General features: G+C 42.8%; 1 protein-coding gene across 3 annotated transcripts in view; it reads left to right on the forward strand.

Moving 5' to 3' along the window:
• LOC109892746 (cytospin-B) overlaps positions 1 to 15,041 on the forward strand; it is a 165,013-nt gene that overhangs the window by 136,950 nt on the left and 13,022 nt on the right. For all 3 annotated transcript variants that reach the window (XM_020485495.2, XM_020485496.2, XM_020485497.2), the window contains 2 exons: positions 4,949 to 5,065; positions 12,260 to 12,319. In XM_020485495.2, the coding sequence (XP_020341084.1) occupies positions 4,949 to 5,065; positions 12,260 to 12,319 (177 nt within the window). The remainder of the gene's footprint in view (positions 1 to 4,948; positions 5,066 to 12,259; positions 12,320 to 15,041) is intronic.

The raw sequence follows: 15,041 nt of genomic DNA on the forward strand, positions 1-15,041 counted from the left end.
AGTGTATATGCGCAAATGTTAACCAAACTCACAATGCTATTGTAGCTGGTTAAATCAAATAAAATGTTTAAATCAAATTGTATTTGTCACATGCGCAGAATACAACACGTGTAGACCTTACAATGAAATGCTTACTAACAAGCCCTTAACCAACAATGTAGTTTTAAGAAAAAAAATAGAAAAAAGTGGGATAAAAGTAACAAATAATTAAAGAGCAGAAGTAAATAAAAATAAAACAATAGCGAGGCTATATACAGGGGATACCATTCAATGTGCGGGGGCACCAGTTAGTCCAGGTAATTGAGGTAATATTTACATGTAGGTAGAGTTATTAAAGTGACTATGCATAGATAATAACAGAGGGTAGCAGCAGCGTAAAAGGGGGGGTAATGCAAATAGACTTGGTAGCCATTTGATTAGATGTTCAGGAGTCTTATGGCTTGGGGGTAGAAGCTGTTTAGAAGCCTCTTGGACCTAGACTTGGCGCTCCGGAACCGCTTGCCGTGCGGTAGTAGAGAGAACAGTCTATGACTAGGCTGGCTGGAGTCTTTGACAATTTTTAGGGCCTGGATGGCAGGATGCTTGGCCCCAGTGATGTACTGGGCCGTACGCACTACCCTCTGTAGTGCCTTGCGGTCGGAGACAGAGCAGTTGCCATACCAAGTAGTGATGCAACCCGTCAGGATGCTCTCGATGGTGCAGCTGTAGAATCTTTTGAGGATCTGAGGGCCCATGCCTAATCTTTTCAGCCTCCTGAGTGGGAATACGTTTTGTTGTGCCCTCTTCACGACTGTTTTGGTGTGCTTGGACCATGTTCGTTTGTTGGTGATGCTTTCAACCTGCTCCTCTACAAGCCCGTCGATGAGAATGGAGGCATTTTCGGTCCTCCTTTTCCTGTAGTCCACAATCTTCTCCTTGGTCTTGATCACATAGAGGGGGAGGTTATTGTCCGGGCACCACACAGTCAGGTCTCTTCCTCCCTATAGGCTGTCTCATCGTTGTCTTGTCGGTGATCAGGCCTACCACTGTTGTGTCATCTTCAAACTTGATGGTGTTGGAGTCGTACCTGGCCGTGCAGTCATGAGTGAACCGGGAGGGGACATAGCACGTGCCTCTGAGGGGCCCACGTGTTGAGGATCCGCGAGGCGGATATGTTGTTACCTACCCTTACCACCTGGGGGCGGCCCATCAGGAAGTCCAGGATCCTGTTGCAGAGGGAGCTGTTTAGTCCCAGGGTCCTTAGCTTTGGTGAGCTTTGAGGGCACTATGGTGTTGAACACTGAGCTGTAGTCAATGAATAGCATTCTCACATAGGTGTTCCTTTTGTCCAGGTGTGAAAGTGCAGTGTGGAGTGCAATAGAGATTGCATCATCTGTGGATTTGTTGGGGCGGTATGCAATTTGGAGTGCGTCTAGGGTTTCTAGGACAATGGTGTTGATTTTTAGCCATGACCATCCTTTCAAAGCACTTCATGGCTACTGACATGAGTGCTACGGGTCGGTATTCATTTAGGCAGGTTACCTTAGTGTTCTTGGGCACAGGAACTATAGTGTCTGCTTGAAACATGTTGTTATTACAGATTCAGACAGGGATAGGTTGAAAATGTCAGTAAAGACACTTGCCAGTTGGTCAGCGCATGCGGCCTTTTGAAAGTTGACCTGTTTAAAGGTCTTACTCACATCAGCTGCGGAGAGCTTGAACACACAGTTGTCCGGAACAGCTGATGGTCTCATGCATGTTTCAGTGTTACTTGCCTCGAAGCGAGCATATAAGTCATTTAGCTCCTCTGGTCGGCTCGTGTCACTGAGCAGCTCTCAGCTGTGCTTCCCTTTGTAGTCTGTTATAGTTTGCAAGCCCTGCCACATCCGTACGATTCAATCTTAGGCCTGTATTGACACTTCGCCTGTTTGATGGTTCGTCAGAGGGCATGGCGTGATTTCTTATAAGCTTCTGGGTTAGAGTCCCACTCCTTGAAAGCAGCAGCTCTACCCTTTAGCTCAGTTCAGATGTTGTTTGTAATCCATGGCTTCAGTTTGGGGTATGTACTCGCAGTCACTGTGGAGACAACATCATCGACACACTTATTGATGAAGCCAGTGACTGATGTGGTGTACTCCTCAATGCCATCAGAAGAATCCCAGAACATATGCCAGTCTATGTTTTTTGTTTTACCTTTATTTAACTAGTCAGTTAAGAACAAATTCTTATTTTCAATGATGGCCTAGGAACAGTGGGTTAACTGCCTTGTTCAGGGGCAAAACAACAGATTTGTTTTTACCTTGTCAGCTCGGAGATTTGATCTCGCAACCTATCGGTTACTAGTCGAACACTCTAACCACTAGGCTACCCTGCCGTTACCTTACAATTGTAAATTGAATTAACAAACTCTGCTCAAAGTGAGATGAATTTGAACAGCATATTGAGTAAAATTACAAGCTTATGTTTGCTCAAAACCATTCCAACATTATATTTCCCAGCATGCTCTATTGCAGGTTGATTTTCAGAATTTTTTGTTTCAATACCTGTGTTTTTGCATGTACATTAATTGGTTGTTTCATCTTATGCTACACAAATATAAATAAATACAAATTCTAAGCTAATCCAATCTGTTAATAGTTGGATTTTTTGCACCCATTACTGAGATGTCTGTTTCAGTTTATATAATTTAGGTAGTCTCAATAAACTATCTTCCCTACCTTGGAAGTCATTGTGAATGCAAGTTGCAGTTGATTAAAAGTTCAAATTGTTGGATATCCTCACTTTGGCTGGATTCCAATAGGAATTCTACATCACTTTGTAAACCAGCATAATTTGACTTGCAGGAGTTTTAGACCACTGCATTAAGGTGTAATTAGTCCCTCAAAGAAAGGCCTTATGATATATGTAATGTATTGTCATAAAGAGTTTGGGTTTTACACTGGGAAATATGCAAAAAAGGTGAACATACATTCTCAAGTTGAATTGTATGTTCATTCAGCTATTTGTCCAAATGTTGAGCAAACTCACAATCCTATTGCAGCTGGTTGCCTTACAATTGTAGATTCAATTAACTTTTATACTATTTTGTTGAATAAACTCAAATCCTATTACAGCTGGTTGCCTTATGTTGAATCAACTTTTTTTTACAGTGTGACTGGGAGAGTGGATACCCACTGGGCACACACTGGTTGAATCAACATTGTTTCCACTTGATTTCAATTAAATGATGTTGAACCAAAACGGAATAGACGTTGAATTGACATCTATGCCTAGTGAGTAGGGATGAAAACTGGAGAAAGCCCATATCTTTCCTTAGACCTCTGTCTTTTCTTATTGTATGTTGGACATGATGGATGAGGTGCTGTGTGTGGAAAGAGACACACACACAAACCCCTGGACATGCTGCGCTGGATGTTTCTGTAATGAACACGATAGGAGACAGAGTGCTGGTTTCAAGCGCAGGGCGCAGCAGGTGTTTATTTGTAAAGGACCACAGGAGGAGGCAAGTAGCTGGGTCCAGGGACAGGCAGAAGGTCATATACAGGGGTCCAAAAAAGGCAACAGTACAGGCAGAGAGAAGGCTAATGACGTAGCCCGGGAGATCAGGCACAAGGTTGAAGACAGGAAATCTGAAAGGCTAAAGTACAGGCAGGGAATAGGCAAAAAGGCGTCGTTAGTGAGGATGGCCAAAACTACGGTACACAGGAGGACTAATACGGGGAAAAACAGAGCTCCGAATAGAAAAGTGTATCAAAACAAACAATACCTCACAATGATGGGGTGCAAAGAACTGAACTAAATAGTGTGTGTAAATGACATACAGGTGTGTGAACAGCTCATCAGAATTCAGGTGATTTGGATCTGGAGAGTGAGCTGGAGAGTGAGCTGGGTTCAGGGGATCTACGTGTTTGAGAGTGTGAGCTGGAAAGTGGGCTGGAGAGTGAGCTGGGTTCAGGGGATCTACGTGTTTGAGAGTGTGAGCTGGAAAGTGGGCTGGAGAGTGAGCTGCGTTCAGGGGATCTACGTGTTTGAGAGTGTGAGCTGGAAAGTGGGCTGGAGAGTGAGCTGCGTTCAGGGGATCTACGTGTTTGAGAGTGTGAGTTGGAAGCAGATGTTTCAGTTGTAAAACACACTGGAATATGGATGAAGGGTTTATGGGAATAAGACAAGACCCTCTTACAAAACATTTGAGAAATAACACGACAGTTTGATGAGGGGTATTTCCTCATGAGGTGCCTCGTAAATGGGCATCTCTGTGCTGTAGATATTGTTATAAATTGTTGTAAATTGCTATTGTTGTTGTTGTATTTAATTGCATTCAGTGCATGTGAAGTGATGATCTTGCCCACCTGTCATCTTGCTGCAAAATGAGGACCACAATGGAAATAAGCCTCCGGGCTTGATTGTGTTTTTATACTCAATAATCTTTTATCTATGTAATATTGTCTCTGGCTGGAGTGGCCACTTTTAATTATCCAATAAATTAAATCGATCTTAACACACAGCAATACAAGTAGCTCTCCAATCGCACATGAGCTTATTGATCAACTTTGGACTAAGTATGGAGATGCAACATTTGTGTGTTGCTTCATATGTTAATGTGCTTGAGTGGGTGTTTTTATGTGCTTCCGCATCTCTTAACCATGTTCTCAGGATGTAGATCATTACTTTCCCTCCTTTCCGGCTGAATGAGCAAGAACTAAATGCAACCTAAAGCTAATTGCCAGTTTATAATAGGGGACAATGAAGGTTGACCAGGTTGTTTCCATTCTCTCCTTTATGCATAATGTACCGTATGTAAATAAATGCTTCATTTAAGCTTGTTATGGTTGTTAGACATTCTTATTGACACATCCACTGCTGGTACTAGAAGAAAAAGGACACCTTCCTCTCTCTATACATATATCTTTCTCTCTCTCTCAATCATTCTCTCTCTCTCTCTTTCTCTCTCCATCTATCTCTCTTGTAGAACATTGATGTGACAAACTTCAGCAGCAGCTGGAGTGATGGCCTGGCATTCTGTGCTCTCCTCCATACATACCTGCCCGCACACATCCCTTACCAGGAACTCATCAGTCAAGACAAGGTACCCATCTCACACACATACATGCATGCATACATGCAGACAACTGCACAAACACACACACTCATTCATTTATCATTCCAATTAAGAGCTCATGAACATGGACACCAACACTGATGTGACCTTCTACTTTCTCAATTAATTTCTTCTTCAAGAACCTTTTAGAATACCTCCAAAGCATCATTCATAGCGCAACACTTTAATAACTTACACTAAAGTCTATTGTATGAGAAACATAGGCTGAGATTTACTAAAGGTATGCAGGGGCACACAATATGTTTTGCGTGTTAAAAAGCATTTTACTGTGGTGACCATTTTACTAAAGGGGTGCGTAAGCATCACGGCATGTAAAACCTACCAAATGTGGTGGAGCATGTTCCTTTACATTTGGGAGATCCTCCAAAGCACAATTGATAAAGACACATTTGAATCCCTTAGACCAGTGGTTCCCAAACTTTTTAGAATCCCATACCCCTTTGAACATTCAACCTCCAGCTGCGTACCCCCTCTAGCACCACGGTCAGCTCACTCCCAGAATATTTTTTTTTGCTGTCATTGTAAGCCTGCCACACACACACACACTATACAATACATTTATTAAACATAAGAATGAGTGAGAGTTTTTGTCACAAACCGACTCGTGGGAAGTGACAAAGAGCTCTTATAGGACCAGGGCACAAATAATAATTAATCATTTTGCTCTTTATTTAACCATCTTACATAAAAAACAAAACAAATTTGTTCATAGAAAATTGTGAATATCTCACCTCAGGGTGTGCTTGAAAGGGTGCACATAACTCTGCAATGTTGGGTTGTATTGGAGAGAGTCTCAGTCTTAAATCATTTTCCACACACAGTCTGTGCCTGTATTTCGTTTTCATGCTCGTGAGGGCGAGAATCCACTCTCACATACATAGGTACGTGTTTGCAAAGGGCATCAGTGTCTTAACAGCGCAATTTGCCAAGGCAAGATACTCTGAACGCAGCCCAATCCAGAAATCTGTCAGTGGCTTCTGATTAAATTACATTTTCACAGAACCGCTTGTTGCAATTTCGATGAGTCTCTCTTGTTCAGATACCGGTAAGTGGACTGGAGGCAGGGCATGAAAGGGATAACGAATCCAGTTGTTTGTTGTCCATTTCGGGAAAGTACCTGGGTAATTGTGCACCCGGCACACTCTCACTCAGGTGCTTCGCTATATCACATTTGACATTGTCCGTAAGCTTGAGTTCATTTGCACATAAAAAATCATACAATGATGGAAGGACCTGTGTGTTGTCCTAATGCAGACAGAGAAGAGCTCCAACTTCTTAATCATAGCCTCAATTTTGTCCCGCACATTGAATATACTGTAGTTGCAGAGTCCCTGTAATCCTCGATTCAGATCATTCAGGTGAGAAAAAACATCACCCAGATAGGCCAGTCATGTGAGAAACACGTTATCATGCAAGCAGTCAGACAAGCGAAAAATATGGTCAGTAATGAAAACTTGTCAATACTTTTCCCCTTGACAACTAGCGCACTTCTGTATGTTGTAAAAGCGTTACATGGTCGCTGCCCATATCATTGCATAGTGGAGAAAATAAATTAGAGTTCGGGGGCCTTGCTTTATCAAAGTGAACAATCTTCACTGTAGTGTTCAAAACGTCTTTCAAGCTGTCAGGCATTCCCTTGGCAGCAAGAGCCTCTCGGTAGATGCTGCAGTGTACCCAAGTGGCGTTGGGAGCAACTGCTTGCACGTGCATTACCACTCCACTATGTCTCCCTGTCATGGCTTTTGCGCCATCAGTACAGATACCAACACATCTTGACCACCAAAGTCCATTTGATGTCACAAAGCTCTCCAGTACTTAAAAAATATCCTCTCCTATTGTCCTGATTTGCAGTGGTTTGCAGAAGAGGATGTCTTCCTTAATTGACCCCCCATAAACATTATGGACATATACCAGGAGCTGTGCCAGGTCTGTTGACTCATCCATCTGTAATGCATAGAATTCAATGGCTTATCTGCGAAGCAGTAATTGTTTCACAACATCTCCTGTCATGTCACTGATGCGTCGTGAAACAGTGTTGTTTGATGAAGACATTGTCTGTATAGTTTTTCCCCCAGCATTGTCCCAGCCATATCCGCGGCAACAGGAAGAATTAAGTCCTCCACTCTACACAAGAGAGTAATGGTTAATGTGATTGGATATTCATTATTTGACTTGGCTACCTATATTTGACATTGTGTTGTTATTTCGCTGAACACTAGATTCTATTTTTGGCAGTAAAAAGAGGCTACTCAGGCGAGAAAAAAACCTCACCCAAATGTATAGCCCTGTTGGAAAATATAAATGGACTGTTTGAAAATGTGAAGAAAAAAATGTGAATCACATTTTTATTTGGCATACACCCGATGGCATTGCGTGCCCCAGTTTGGGAATAACTGCCTTAGACTAAGGCCTAGATTCAATCCGGACGGTGGAAGATCCGCGCTATTGCGCAATTTAACTTTAAATGCAATGTTTCTGCATTCGCGAAGGCTGCATTCACGGTAAACACTGCATACGCGGATCTTCTGCGGTCCGGAATGAATCCAGCCCTAAGGGCTTTTGTATGACAAGCATGTACCTTTAAAGCCACCCTCTGTCACTTGGTGTTAAAGAGAAGCGGCTATATATTAGTGTTGACAAACAGTCCTGCTGTATGTATATGCAGGTGGCATATAGAGAGGAGAGAGAAGGGCACAAAAACACAGCAAACAGGCTCCGCTTCGTGCCATGTGTTGGGTTCAGCACCCCTGTGTTTATTCGACCAGCTAACTATAAACAAAAGAGGACGACACTTTGGCACACACACACACAAACACACATCCGATGCTGCATGCTATACGTGACAAATTAGCCAGGCTGATTACTATGGTAAAACCTTTCTGTGCCTTCCAGATGACAGACACAAAGCTAGCCCATCCCCAGTGAATTATTCAGTGAGGGCTGTGTGTTGGCTTTAATGTGTTCTGTTGAGTGACTTCCTAGTTTCTAGACTTACAGGCCACCTTTGAAAGCAGAAGTTAGAGTGCACCTTTCCTAGAATGTTCTTTGGATCTTCTATCATTCCATTCCATTTATCCAAGCTCTCTGTCATGGCTCAAAATAAGGTTATTTATCAAACATTATTTACTGTTAGACTCCAACACCATGAGCTTCAGCCTCTTTGGTTTCCCAATCTCAGCTCTCATCCTTTATTAATAAATCATTTTCACGCCGTGCAGCTGACATCATGGGCCTGTCCAAAGCACACAACAGGGGCTATCTGTTCAAAAATAGTATAGAAATAATAATAGTCTTGAATGTGCATGTCTCCCATTCCCAGCCAAAGACAACCACTTTGGTCAGAGTGGTTCTAGGTCTCCAAGAGGTCAGTTCAATCATTGTAGTTTGCAAAGGAAAAAGGAGAGACAAATAAATGACCCCCCAACCCTATTTCCCCAACCCCACCCGTCCACGCTCCACTCTCCCACCCCCCTCCCGACGACCCAATAATGACAAAGCGAAAACAGGTTTTATTGAAATTTTTGCAAATGTATTCTAAATACATTATTACAAATATACATTATTTACATAAGAATTCAGACCCTTTGCTATGAGACTCAGAATTGAGCTTAGGCGCATCCTGGTTCCATTGATCATCCTTGAGATGTTTCTACAACTTTATTGGAGTCCACCTGTGGTAAATTCAATTGATTGGACATTATTTGGAAGGGCATACATCTGTCTATATAAGGTCCCATAGTTGACAGTGCATGTCAGCGCAAAAACCAAGCCATGAGGCCGAAGGAATTGTCCATAGAGCTCCAAGACAGGATTGTGTCAAGGCACAGATCTGGGGAAGAGTTCCAAAAAATGTCTGCAGCATTGAAGTCCCCAAGAACACAGTGGCCTCCATTGTTCTTAAATGGAAGAAGTTTGGAATCACCAAGACTCTTCCTAGAGCTGGCCGCCCAGCCAAACTAAGCAATTGGGGGAGAAGGGCCTTGGTCAGGGAGGGGACCAAGAACCCGAAGGACACTCTGACAGAGCTCTAGAGTTCCTCTGTGTAGATGGGAGAACCTTCCAGAATGACAACCATCTCTGCAGCACTTCACCAATCAGGCCTTTGTGGTAGAGTGGCCAGACAGAAGCCACTCCTCAGTAAAAGGCACATGACAGTCCATCTAAAGGACTCTTAGAACGTGAGAAACAATATTCTCTGGTCTGATGAAACCAATATTTAACCCTTTGACCTGAATTCCAAGCTTCACGTCTGGAGGAAACCTGGCACCATCCCTATGGTGAAGCATGGTGGTGGAAGCATCATGCTGTGGGGATGTTTTTCAGCGGCATGGACTGGGAGACTAGTCAGGATCGAGGGAAAGATGAACGGAGCAAAGTACAGCGAGATCCTTGATAATAACCTGCTCCAGAGCGCTCAAGACCTCAGACTGGGGTGAGGATTCACCTTCCAACAGGACAATGACCCTAAGCACACAGCCAAGACAACGCAGAAGTGGCTTCAGGACAAGTCTCTGAATGTCCTTGAGTGGTCCAGCAAGAGCCTGGACTTGAGTTTGATCGAACATCTCTGGAGAGACCTGAAAATAGTTGAGCAGCATTGCTCCCCATCCAACCTGACAGAGCTTGAGAGGATCTGCAGAGAAGATTGAGAGAAACTCCCCAAATACAGTCGTGCCAAGCTTGTAGCGACATACCCAGGAAGACTCAAGGCTGTAATCGCTGCCAAAGGTGCTTCAACAAAGTACTGAGTAAACACTTATGTGTTTAAATGGGATATTTCAGGGGGGGGGGGGGGGGGGGTATGCATTTGCAAACATTTCTAAAAACCTGTTTTTGTTTTGACATTATGGGATATTGGGTTTAGATTCATGGGGGGGGGGGGGCTATTTAATCAATTTTAGAATAAGGCTGTTACGAAACAAAATGTGGAAAAAGTCAAGGGGTCCGAATACTTTTCCGAAATACTTTCCCGAACACCCCTTGCCTTTTCCACATTTTATTGTGTTACAGACTGAATTTAAAATTGATTAAATTGAAAAGTATTGGTCACTGGCCTACACACAATACCCCTTAATATCAAAGTGGATGTTTTTTAAACATTTTTACAGATCAATTAAAAATGAAAAGCTGAAATATCTTGAGTCAATAAGTATTCAACCCTTTGTTATGGCAAGCTTCAGTCGAGCAGTGAATATCAAACAGATCCAGACCAGGGAGGTTTTCCAATGCCTCACAAAGAAGGGCACCTATTGCTAGATGGGTATTAATAAACAAAGCAGACATTGAAATGCCTTGGAGCATGGTGAAGTTATTAATTACACTGATGGTCTATCAATACACCCAGTCACTACAAAGATACAGGCGTCCTTCCTAACTTAGTTGCCGAATAGGAAGGAAACCGCTCAGGGATATCAACATGAGGCCATGTTACAGAGTTTAATGGCTGTGATAAGAGAAAACTGAGGACGGAGCAAATACATTGTAGTTACTCCACAATAGTTACCTAATTGACAGGGTGAAAAGAAGGAAGCCTGTGCAGAATACAAATATTATAAAACATGCATCCTGTTTGCAACAAGGCACTAAAGTAATACTGCAAAAAATGTGGCAAAGCAGTTCACATTTTGTCCTGAATACAAAAGTGTTATGTTTGGGGGAAATACAATACAACACATTACTGAGTACCAAGCTCCATATTTTCAAGTATAGTGGTGGCTGCATCATGTTATGGGAATGCTTTTAGTCATTAAGGACTGGAGAGTTTTTCTGGATAAAAACGAACTGAATAGAGCTAAGCACAGGCAAAATCCTAGAGGAAAACCTGGTTCAGTCTGCTTTCCACCAGACACTGGGAGATGAATTAACCTTTCAGCGGGAGAATAACCTAAAACACAAGGCCAAATCTACATTGAAGTTGCTTACCAAGAAGACAGTGAATGTTCCTGAGTGGCCGAGTTACAATTTTGACTTAAAGCTGCTCGAAAATCTACGGCAAGACCTGAAAATGGTTGTCTATTAAGAATTTTGAAAATAATAATGGCCAATTTTTGCACAATCCAAGTGTGGAAACTTAGAGTCTTACCCATAAAGACTCACAGCTGTAATCACAGCCAAAGGTGCTTCTACAAAGTATTGACTCTTGAATGTGAATACTTATATAAATTGGATATTTCTGTATTTCATTTTCAATAGATTAGCAAAAAATTATAAAAACATGTTTTCACTTTGTCATTATGGGGTATTGAATGTAGATGGGTGAGACAATAAATATCTATTTATTCCATTTTGAATTCAAGCTGTAACACAACAAAATGTGGAATATGTCAAAGGGTATGAATACAGTTTGAAGGCACTGTAGATCTGTGGACCGTACCTTTTGAATTGCTAGCTCAGAATATGAGTGCCTGGAAATACAATTTAAAGTTTGGTACGGATAGTCCTCTCACGTCTTTCCCTCTTTGTAAGTTTGTTCATTTTATCCCGGATCGCTTAACTGAAATATACATTTTGAAACAGCACAATGCATTTTATCCCAAAAGCCAGAATGGGAACACATGGGGTGTATTGAACTACGGAAATTCAGCCGAGGCAATATAGTAATTTCGGCAAAAGATATTCTCCCATTCTCCCTATATATATATTAGTACCAGTTAAAAGTTTGCATACACCTACTCATTAAAGTTTTATTTGTTTTATTTGTACTATTTTCTACATTGTAGAATAATATTGAAGACATCAAAACTATGAAATAACATATGGAATCATGTAGTAAGCAAAAAATAGTTAATCACCCTCTGTTTTAGCAGTTCGGCAGGTCAGTGACTCTTTGACTGTCCTCTCCCTCTCCCTCCACCTCAGGCATACGTTTTGTCCTGGTCCCAGAGGGAATATGGCCTGGATGTTTAAAAGGGTTTATTTGTGGAGATGTGTGCTGTTTGTTGCTGTTTGCAGCGATCTGTGTGGTAATACGTGTGGAAGAAGAGGGGGAATAGGAGGGGGAAGAGAAGACGGGAGGAGAGGAGGGCCCTGCAGTGTGTTATGAGTAAGGAAGAGGAGGTATAGGAGGAAGAGGGACATTCTGTAGTGTGTAATGAATGAGGAAGATGAGGAATAGGAGGAGGAAGACCTTGTAATGATCAACACTGTATGTTTTTCCTACAGGGCCGGAATCTTTCCCTGGCGTTTCAGGCTGCAGAGAGCATTGGCATCAAACCCTCCCTGGTGAGTTGAACTGAGCAACCAGAGACCAGACAATGCACCAAAGAAGCATGGACGCTTTGATCTGGTTTATTCCTAAACAAATGACCTAATTTGATGAACTACAGAATGAATAGCATGCTTTGAGTTGGTCATCTACAGAAGCAACATTTAATTAGATGATTGAATTTTATCAAGTGATAGAGTGATCAGCGTTCAATACTGTAGTGCCCTCCAAGCTCGTCAGCAAGCTCGGGACCCTGGGACTGAACTCCTCCCTCTGCAACTGGATCCTGGACTTCCTGATGGGCAGACCCCAGGTGGTGAGGGTAAGCAACAACATCTTCACCAAGCTCACCCTCAACACGGGGGTGTGTGTTTAGCCCCCTCGTGTACTCCCTGTTCTCCCACAACTGTGTGGCCACGCACGACTCCAACACCATCATCAAATTTTCTGACGACGGTGGTAGGCCTGATCACTGACAGCGATGAGACTTGGCAGTGTGGTGCCTGGACAACAATCTCTCCCTCAATGTTAGCAAGACCAAGAAGGAAACAGTGGGGGGAGCATGACCCTCTCCACATCAATAGGGCTGAAGTGGAGAGGGTCAAGAGCTTCAAGTTCCTCGGTGTCCAGGTAACATGGTTATAACGGCGCCTCTTCTCCCTCAGGAGACTGAAGAGATTTGTCATGGGCCCTCAGATCCTCAAGAAGTTTTACAGCTGCACTATCGTGAGCATCTTGACTAGCTGCATCACTGCCTGGTATGGCAACTTAACCACCCTTGACCGCAAGGCTCTACTGAGGGTGGTACGGACGGCCAATGTACATCATTGAGCCAAAGCTACTAGCCATCCAGGACATTTATACCAGGCGTGTCTGTGGAAGGCCCAGAAAATTGCCAAAGACTTCAACCATCCCAGCCATGGACTGTTCTCAGGCTCCAAGACAGCTTCTATCCCTAAGCAATAAGACTGTTGAACAGCTAACCAATGGCTGCCCACTCTCACCCACAGGCTATCGGCATTAACTGTTCCTGCTCTGGCATTGTGCATGGTTATCTTAGGGTTAAGAGAGGCTGCTCAGCCATGGAAACCCATTTCATGAAGCTCTCGTTATTGTGCTGACGTTGCTTCCAGAGGCAGTTTGGAACTCAGTAATGAGTTTTGCAATCGAGGACAGGTGATTTTTACACGCCACACGCTTCAGCACTCTGTGAGCTTGTGTGGCCTACCACTTTGCAGCTGAGCTGTTGTTGCTCCTAGACGTTTCCACTTCAAAATAACAGCACTTACAGTTGACAGGGCCAGCTCTAGCAGGGCATACATTTGACGAACTGAGTTGTTGGAAAGGTGGCATCGTATGACGGTGGTACTTTGAAAGTCACTGAGCTCTTCAGTAAGGCCATTCTACTTCCAATGTTTGTCTATTGAGATTGCATGGCTGTGTGCTCGATTTTATATACCTGTCAGCAATGGGAGTGGCTGAAATCCACTCATTTGAAGGGGTATCCACATACTTTTGTATATATAGTGTATGTAGCCTACACTCTCAATGCAGTTTACTGAAGGTAATCTCCATCTTACATTCATGAAATCTCCAGCAGCATCTATCTTTGTGCCAATGGCAGACGCTCAACATATGAAGTGCAGCTAGGACTACTCACTGTTAACAAAATGTATGGTACAATGTGTCCACAAACACGCTCGAGGAAATAGACATTTTGTTCCATGATGTTACAATAACAAAAGCGAGTGCACAGGCTTCACTAGATTCGCAGGGATTTGTTGTACCGGGGCACTATCTCTGCTACTGGTGCTGAGTCACCGCTACTAGGCCTATTTGCTTATCTGGTTGTTAAGTGGAGAATCGGATATGTTCCCTGTGACAAAATAACCACAATAAGTGGGTTATCATAAAGTATAAACAGCCACAACCTTCCAAAATTCCCCTTATAGCCAGGTGTAAGGGGAGAGAAAAGTACCAACAAGCTCAGTCAAAAATAAGCTAAATCAAATGTAATTTTCACTAGACTGTAGTCCAATAATCACATAATATTTTAGGCCTACATTTAAACTAATTTACATCAACGAAATAGCGTGGTGACTTTGACAGAACTTTGAGTTGATTAAATTGTGACAAATACAGTCATGGCCAAATGTTTTGAGAATGACACAAAGTCTGCTGCCTCAGTTTGTATTATGGCAATTTGCATATACTCCAGAATGTTATGAAGAGTGATCAGATGAATTGCAATTAATTGCAAAGTCCCTCTTTGCCATGTAAATTAACTGAATACCAAAAAAACGTTTCCACTGCATTTCAGCCCTGCCACAAAAGGACCAGCTGACATCATGTCAGTGATTCTCTCGTTAACACAATGCTGTGAGTGTTGACGAGGACAAGGCTGGAGATCACTCTGTCATGCTGATTGAGTTCTAATAACAGACTGGAAGCTTCAAAAATAGGGTGGTGCTTGGAATCATTGTTCTTCCTCTGTCAATCATGGATAGCTGCAAGGAAACACGTGCCATCATAATTGCTTTGCACAAAAAGGGCTTCACAGGCAAGGATATTGCTGCCAGTAAGATTGCACCTAAATCAACCATTTACCGGATCATCAAGAACTTCAAGTAGAGCGGTTCAATTGTTGTGAAGAAGGCTTCAGGGCACCCAAGAAAGTCCAGCAAGAGCCAGGACCGTATCCTAAAGTTGATTCAGCTGCGGAATCAGGGCACCACCAGT

Source organism: Oncorhynchus kisutch, linkage group LG6 (assembly GCF_002021735.2).
Source record: "Oncorhynchus kisutch isolate 150728-3 linkage group LG6, Okis_V2, whole genome shotgun sequence".
Taxonomy (NCBI): domain Eukaryota; kingdom Metazoa; phylum Chordata; class Actinopteri; order Salmoniformes; family Salmonidae; genus Oncorhynchus; species Oncorhynchus kisutch.